Here is an 8,782-nt window from a genome sequence, read left to right on the forward strand (position 1 = left end):
TTCCCTGGTGGCGCAGTGGTTGAGAGTCCGCCTGCCGATGCAGGGGACACGGGTTCGTGCCCCGGTCTGGGAAGATCCCACATGCCGTGGAGCGGCTGGGCCCATGAGCCATGGCCGCTGAGCCTGCGCGTCCGGAGCCTGTGCTTCGCAACGGGAGAGGCCATAACAGTGAGAGGCCCACGCACCGCAAAAAATTAAAAAAATAAAAAAATAGTAATAACTTTCTATACCATTTGGAAAATAGGGGAAAGAAAAAAAAAAATTTGCCCATAAACCTAATACTCCCATCTACCCTTAGTATTTTGGTATGTTTTCTATCAGTTTTGTTTGTTTGTTTGTTTTGTTTTATTTTTTGCTGTGTGTAATTTTTACTCAGTTAAATTATGTTTTAACAAACTTTCTTTGGACCGAGTCTGGTGTTAGAGTTGATAGAAGTAAAAAGACCCAGTACCTGCCCATATGAAGCTCAGACTCCAGAGCTAGCCCATCTGGGCTCCAGTTCTCACTTTTCTACCTACTAGCCGTGCGACCTTGGGCCTGTTACTTTACCTCTCTGTTCCTTGATTGTCTCATATGTAGAATGAGGATAAGCATGGTAACGATTTCATACGGTGGTGGTGCAGATGAAATGATTAATATATGTAAAGATCTTGGAACGGGGCCAGAGTACAGAAAGAGCCACATGAGTGCCTGGTGTGGTTCGTGCTGTGAAGTGTACAGTCTGGCAGGAGGATCAGGGCTTCTCCAGCTAGAAAAGGAGACATTCTCGGTAGACAAAGCAATGCAGACAAGCAAGGAGGTGCGAAACAGCATTGCTTTCTGGAATCGCGTGTGGTTTGGAGCTGACAGGGTGGGACTGATGGGGAGAGACAGAACGGGCAGGCAGTGGCTTCGCAGGCCAAGCTCACAGCCCAGAACAGCACAGGGAGCATCATGGACTCATTGCCACCGAGCCCATAACGACACCACGTGCTTTCCCTGAGTTGTTACCACCTTCTCAGTAGCGGCCTTTAGTGACCACACGGTGTCTTGGGGGTAACGTGTCATAACTTATAATTCCCCTAATGCTGGGTATTGAAGTTGCTTCCATTTCTGTGTCAAAACAGCAGTTGTTATAAAGCATATTGCTGTGCATGCCATGTGTTCTGTTTTGGGGGAATTCTTTTCCAGATACCAAGTCCCATGCCTTCTCTTGGGGTCCCAGCCCCTCTCCCCTGGCTGTGGGGAAAGGTGCAGGTACCCAGCTCCTCTGTCCTTTCAGCTCCCAAGTGTGGAAGAAAGAAGGACCTTGACATAGGTCTAAGCATCCTCATGAACGTTCTCATTTAATCCTCACCGCACATGAGAGGCGAGCATTGTCCTCGTTTTAAAGGAGGAGAAACTGACTCTCACAATCTGCTCACACCACATCAAAAAAGGAAAGACATTACAAAGCTTCATAGCGTTTTCAAAGCTCTTCAGTCATGGTCTCTAAGCCTCAGTTTCCTTATCTGTAAAAGGGGGTGATGGAACTAAAGAGGGCTAATGTTTGTTGAAAGTTACTATCTGCCAGGTACTGTTATTAGGCACTGTTGTGATCCCCATGTTACAGTTGAGGAAACTGACTCAGAGAGGTTAAGTAACTTGCCCAAGGTCACACAGCTGGTCAGTGGTGAGGCTGGGATTTGAATGCAGTTTTGCTCCCAAGCTGCACGGTGTGCTTTGGCCATCTGCCTCATACAATTTGTGAGAATTAAATGAGATAATTACGTGCAGTGCTTAGCTCAGGGCCTACTACCTAGTAAGTGCTTAGTAAGCGCCTCCTGATGTGATGATTATTGTTGACCCTTACTGCCTTTTTAGATGATCCTTTGTAGGCCTCTTGCTTTTCCCTTCATCCCTAACGTTGATCCTCCCTCCACCCATAGGCCAGGATATGACTAGTATCCACTCACATGTCCACTCTCTCCCACGGTGCCCACACTCGCACGCTCTGTCCTGCAACTGACCTGCTCTTTTGGCAGGTGACATCCTGGCACAGAGGCAGGGGTGGCCTCCAGCCAATTGTCATGCAGCTTTGGTGGCACTGCCTGAGGAAGGTAGTGTGCTTTCTGGGAATCCAGGAAATAACAAGACATCTGATTCTGTTGTCCAAACTGGGGACAGTTTCCATAGCAGAAACTGTGACCCTGTGGGTAGGAAACAAAATTTCCACCCAAACCTATGGCACTGCTTCTAAGTCTTTATGTTCATGCTCATCCGAGGAGCTTGCTCTTGTGTTCTCTGAGCTCTTTGGGAAGCCCGTGGTAGCAGGCACCAAAGGTTTTAGACAAATGCCCCCGATGGAGTGTGAGATGACCCTGGTCCCTTTGTGGCATCCAGTAGAGAGGGGACACTGGTTTTGTTTGTGGAATTCAAATGACCAGCGCTAAGCTCTTTGAGTTCCCAAAAGTCAACTCCATACTTTACAGAGTGAGAACACCCCGTTTGCACAGGGCGGTGTCACCCATCACGTGCGTTCATGTCTGCCATCTCCTTTGATCACAACAGCCCCGCGCTGCAGATGAGGAAACGGAGTCTCTTTTGGGGAAACTGGGTCAGGGGGCAGGACAGTGCTGGCCACCTGTGCACAGTGGCAGCCCTGGACCTTCTCATCAGCCCTTCTTCCCTCCCACTCAGTGCTGTTTCTGTTTCTTTCCCCTCCTTTCCAGGTCCCTCCAGGCCCAGAATCCGGGGAGCAGCGCTGGTGGGGAGCCACCTGGGTGCCCGTGCAGGAAACCGCCGTGTGTGGTGAGGTGGGCATGGGAGACCGAGCCCGGCTGACCCGAGACCCCGTTTTCTTCCAGACTGAGGGGGAAGGTGGAGGGGCCTCCCCGCCGGCTCCGCGGAGGATGCAGTTCTTTGGCCGCCTGGTCAGCACCCTCAGCAGCGTCACCAACTTGTTCACCAGCCCATTCCGGGTGAAGGAGGTGGCCGTGGCGGACTACAGCTCGAGCGGCCGGGTCCGGGAAGAAAGGCAGCTGTGTCTGTTCCAGAACGCTCCCAGTCGCACGTGGGACTGCATCCTGGTCAACCCCAGGAACCCCCAGAGTGGATTCCGGTGGGTGATGGCCCGTTGCCCCACACGCACTTCTCTCCTTTGACTCCTCCCAGCTCTCAGCCTGGAGGGTCCCTTGGCCGAGAGCAGCGTCTTCAGGGGGGTCTGTTGGGGGTGGGGCTGCTTTTAAAACGGAGGGAGGGGCTTCCTGGACTCGACACCTTCCGGCGCATCAGGGTCCCGGCAGCAGGGGCTGGGGCTGGAGGACTGTTGCCTGCCTTGCGGCTTGACCCGTACAGATGGAGGGAGGGAGGAAGGATGGGGAAGCCGAGAAGGTCAAATTGGGGAAGGCCCAGGGATCACCTGCAGCCCTGGGTCCTTAAGGCGCGACTGTCCTTGTAGGGGCTGGTTGGCCGAGGTTTGTTCAGGGGAGCCTGGAAGGGGTGGACAGCTGCTCTTCTCAGGGCATGCTGGGCCCCCCTCCGTGGGCTAGAGGAACGTGTAGGAACGCAGGACAGGGCTGAGGAAACTGAGCAGCTGCAGGGCCGGTTGGGAAAAGGGGAGAGGAGTGACCAAGGACCCCAAATGCAGGGCCCAGGGAGCTTGGCAGACCAGGCCTGAGTTGGGCTACGGCTGATGGTCCTGCTTCATTCGTTCACCCATCTGGCTGTCCTGTCGTCCAGGGAGTGAGCTGGGAGGTGCGGATGGAGGATGGAGGGTGGGAGGCTTTAGCAGAGGTTCTGAAGAGCTGCAGAAATGGTGATGCCAAGGCCTGGGAGTCGCTGGGAGTGAGGGCTGTTGGGGGGTTGGGGGCACTGTGCCAGAGCCCTGGGCTTTTCACTGGGGGTAGTCATCGTGGGGGGTTCCCCACTGCTCCGAACACCCTGCGCTTTGTGGAGAGAAGGCTCGGTGTACTGGACGTCCTCTTCGGGGGGCTGAAGGTCTGGCTTTCAAGTCTCCTTTACTTGCCTGGAGGGCTGTGTCCCCAAAGTACTTAAGTGTGTTGCACGGAGGTGTGAGGGTCCTGCTTCCAGCCTCCAGGTAGAGGTGCTCCTGTTGTTCTGTAACTGCAGAGCTTCAGGTTCGGGGAGGGGATCGGGGTCTTCCGAATCCTCACGTTTTATTCCCTAAGGACTGGGAGTCCCACAACACCCCCATGGGTGGAGAGTTGGATGCTGGCTGATACAGACGACAGCAATGATAGTATCGCATTATATTAGCGCATGTGAGGCACTGGTGTAACTGTTCGCTCCCTCTGTCCTCACCACAGTCCCCAGAGGTAGGGCTATTATTGACCCCTTCTTACACAGGAGGAAACAAAGCTCAAAGAAGTTAAGTAACTTGCCTGAGGTCACAAAGCCACTCATAGCAGAGCTGGGGTGCAGACATCCTGGCTCCAGAACCCACCTCTTCCTTTTCCTCCAGGTGGGCCGCTTTGCAGTGTGATGAGCTGGGCCCATCCTGGGCCCCCAGCCTGACATATGGTCCAGGCGCCTGGCTCTTCTGAGGTGAGCCCCGTGGTGATCACTTGTAGCACCGCCGTGTACATTGTGATAACGTCCATACTTCTCTTCCTGGTACGAGTTAATCATTTACTGCTGACATTGATTTGTGACATATGCTCTTTGACGAACCCCACCAGCCCCTCGCTGGTGTCTCAGCAGAAGCAGGGCTGCACTTCCCAGGAATCCTGGGAGGAATGATCAAAGCGTGTGTGACACGTGATCTTTGCTTCTCAAAAGGGGACTGACTTTTGAGGCCTTCTGTGCTGGGACTTTGCCTGGACACACACCGTAAGGTTTGCCCATTCACTGTTTATCCAGCCCACAGCCCATCTCCACCACTGGCAGGTCTCTGCCCTCCAGGGGCTCAGGCAGTAGCCAGAAAAGGTGGATCAGGACCCGGCATTCAGTGGGGTAAATGTGGGGTACATGGGCTTGTGTCAGACTCATGTTCCCTAGACAGACCTTCACTCTTTACACGTTTTCTTTGCCTTTGTTTTTCCATCTGCTAAGAATGCTCTTCCCGCACTCCTTGGCCTGCGACTCATGTGTCCCTGCTCTGTGAGCCTGTGCTCACCCTCTGCTCTCCCTCAGCAGTGTCTGTACCTTTGTCCGCCCCTCTTGCCACGGATTGCCACATGTCTGTTTGCACATCTGTCTCCCCCACCAGACCACAGAGCTCTGGAAGGACAGGGCCTGGGTCTGAGTCAGTATATTCCATTGTATGGAATGTACCACATCTTCATCCATTCATCTGTTGATGGACGCTTAGGTTGCTTCCATATCTTAGCAATTGTAAATAATGTTGCCATGAACATTGGGGTGCATGTATCTTTTTATTTACTCACTTATTTATTTATTTGGCTGCGTTGGGTCTTTGTTGCTGCTCATGGGCTTTCTCTAGTTGCAGCAAGCGGGGGCTACTCTTCCTTGCGGTGCGCAGGCTTCTCGTTGCGGTGGCTTCTCTTGTTGCGGAGCACGGGCTCTAGGTGCACGGGCTCAGTAGTTGTGGCTCGTGGGCTCTAGAGTGCAGGCTCAGTAGTTGTGGCGCACCGGCTTAGTTGCATGCGGCATGTGGGATCTTCCCAGACCAGGGCTCGAACCTGTGTCCCCTGCATTAGCAGGGGGATTCTTAACCGCTGTGCCACCGGGGAAGTCGGGTATTTTTCTATATTATCTTCTAGAAGCCTTATTAGTTTGCTTTTACAACTAGGTTGATAATCTACCTGGAATTTTTTTTTTTTTTTTAATGTATGGTGTGAAATAGGACTCAAGTTTCTTTTTCTTGTTTTTCAGCTGGAGATTCAGTTTTCCCAGGACCTTTGATCACAAACTGTTCTTTTCCGCTGCTCTAGAATGCCATTGGACGTGAATCCAGGCGTCCCTCCCTGCAGGAATGAATTCATTTCTAGTCACTGTTCTGTTTTTCTTTGCTTGCACCAATACAATGCTGTCTTGTAACTTCATAATAAATCTCGATATCTGGTAGAACAAATTCTCACTTCCTTCTTCTTCAAGGTCATCTTGGCTATGCTCAACTCTTTGCATTTTTATGGGACAAAGAAGTTCCACCCACAAAACAAACAAGCAAAGAAAGAAGCAAACAAAGCCTCTGCTCTTGAGATTTAAGATTGGTATTGCACTGACTCTATAGATCAGTTCAGTAAGAATTAACAACTTGGTGGTGCAGTGGTTGAGAGTCCGCCTGCCGATGCAGGGAACACGGGTTCATGCCCCGGTCTGGGAAGATCCCACGTGCCGCGGAGCGGCTGGGCCCGTGAGCCATGGCCGCTGAGCCTGCGCGTCCGGAGCCTGTGCTCCGCAACGGGAGAGGCCACAACAGTGAGAGGCCCGCGTACCGCAAAAAAAAAAAAAGAAAAAGAATTGGCAACTTAATACTGTCTAGTCTTCCAGACTATAAAACCTGAAATACCCTCCCACTTATTTAGGTTTTCTTTAATTTCTCTCAATAATTCTTTGTAGTTTTCTGCACATTCGTTTTGGACATATTTTGTTAGATTTATTCCTAGTGTTTGACATGTTTTGATGTTATAGTAAATGATATTTATTAAAATTTAATTTTCTACCTGTTTGTTGTTGTATATAGCCAGGCAGTTGATCTTTTGTATATTCATCTTGTGTTCAGCAACCTTGCTAAACTCATGTATTAGTTCTAATAATTTATCTGTAGGACTTTTTGGGTTTTCTGAGAACATAATGGTATCATCATGAACATAATGACAGTTTTTGCTTCTTCCTTTCTAATCCTTATACTTATTATTTATTTTTCTTGCCGTACTGCACTGGTAAGAATGATGAGTAAAATGGTGAAGCAAGCATCCTTATCTCATTCCTGTCTCAAAAGGGAAAGCTTCAACATCATACCATTAAGCATGATGTTTGTTCTAAGTTTTTTGCAGATACCCTCTGTTGCATTAAGGATATTCCTTTCTATTCTCAGTTTTCTAAGAGCTTTCTTTTTTAAAAATTCATGAATGGGTGTTGTATATTATCAAATGCTCATACTGAAACAATTGAGATTTGCATTTATTAGCTCGTTAGTTTCTCCTTTATTTTGTCAGTGTGGTGAATTATACATTGATTTGGTGATTGGTTGGTTCTGAAACGTTAATGCAGCCATATATTCTGGGAATAAATCTCTCCTTGTCATGATGTAGCATCCCTTTTGTATATTGCTAGATTAAATCAAATATTTGTTTAGGATTTTCAGCACTATGTTTATGAGCGATATTATCCTGTAATTTTCTTTTTAAAAAACATTCTTATCAGGTTTTGGTGTCAGCTCTAGCTGGCTGCATAAAGAAAGTTGAGAAGTACTCCTTGTCCTATTTTCTGAAAATTGTTTAAGGTTGATATTACTACTTTCTTAAATGTCTGGAAGAATTCATGGGTGAAGCCATCTGAGCCTGGAGTTTCCTTTGTGTGAAGCTTTTCAATATGTATTCAATTCTTTAATAGATACAGGACTACCGGATTTTCTCCTCCTTGTATCAGTTTTGGTATGTTGTGTTTTCAAGAAATGTCAAATTCATTGACATAAAGTTGTTCATAATGTCCTCTTTTTTTCTTTTTAACATCTGAAGAATCTGAAAAGATGGTATTTCGGGTTTTCTGTATTTCTCATTGAGTTTTGTTAGGGGTTTATTGATTTTTTAAAGTCTTTTCCAAGAACCAACTTTTGACTGTGTTTAAGCCAAATGCTGCTGTATGTATACTAATGCCATTTCCCCTGTCCATTAGCTGTTTTATTAATGTTTAAGTAGTTAAAAATTGCAAAATGCATCCTTGACTTATTACAGTCTCCCTTTTAAAAAACTATATGTATTTAATCTATTTATTTATTTGACTGCTTTGGGTCTTGGTTGCAGCATGTGGGATCTTCGTTGCCACGTGTGGGATCTTTTTTTTTTTTTTTTTTTAGTTGCAGCACAAGGGGTCTTTAGCTGCGACATGTGAACTCTTAGTTGCAGCATGTGGGATCTAGTTCCCTGACCAGGGATGGAACCCAGCCCCCCTGCACTGGGAACGCAGAGTCTTAGCCCTGGACCACCAAGGAAGTCCCACAGTTTACCTTAAATTGGTACTTTGACACTTCCCTGACAATGCAGAAACCTTTGAATATTTCAATTCCATTTATCCATCTCATCAACTTTTTGTGATGTATTTTCATTTTAATTAAATATATATGTAAATATTTCTATCTATATACCCCCAAACATTTTTATTGTTCTTAGGAACAGTCAATTCAGGGAATTCCCTGGCCGTCCTCTGGATAGGACTCCATGCGTTCACTGCTGAGGGCCCAGGTTCAATCCCTGGTCAGGGAAGTAAGATCCCACAAGCTGTGCGGCACGGCCAAAAAAAAAAAACCCAAAACACAGTCAATTTAGATTTGCCTACATAATACCTCTGCCAGTGTTCTTTATTCTTTCCTGCATTATGTTGCTTCCATCTGAGATAGTTTTCTTTCTGCTTAATTCTCTTAGTGCAAGTCTGCTGACAGTGAATTCTCTGTTTTTCTGTCTCTAAAAATGGCTATATTTTACCTTTATTCTTTTTTTTTAAACTGAATAAAAACGTGGGGCTTACCTCAGTTCCCTGAGTAAAAATGTGGGGCATACCTCAGTGTGCTTTCCTTTTCTCTAAAATCCTGGCCCGCTATGCCTTGCTTGCGTTTGGTTCTCTCCAGAACCTTCAAATGTTTGTTTGAATTTAATCCTGCCTTTATATTTGTTTTCAGCAG

At 47.7% G+C, this 8,782-nt stretch overlaps 1 protein-coding gene across 1 annotated transcript in view; it reads left to right on the plus strand.

The window, feature by feature from the left end:
• The first annotated feature begins 2,831 nt into the window (after positions 1–2,831).
• PLA2G6 (phospholipase A2 group VI) overlaps positions 2,832–8,782 on the plus strand; it is a 39,954-nt gene continuing 34,003 nt past the window's right edge. Inside the window, exon 1 of the mRNA XM_007454029.1 lies at positions 2,832–3,079. Coding sequence (XP_007454091.1) covers positions 2,871–3,079 — 209 coding nt within the window. The 5' untranslated portion in view covers positions 2,832–2,870. The remainder of the gene's footprint in view (positions 3,080–8,782) is intronic.

This window comes from Lipotes vexillifer, unplaced genomic scaffold (genome assembly GCF_000442215.2).
Source record: "Lipotes vexillifer unplaced genomic scaffold, Lipotes_vexillifer_v1.1 scaffold382, whole genome shotgun sequence".
In the NCBI taxonomy this organism is placed as follows: Eukaryota; Metazoa; Chordata; class Mammalia; order Artiodactyla; family Lipotidae; genus Lipotes; species Lipotes vexillifer.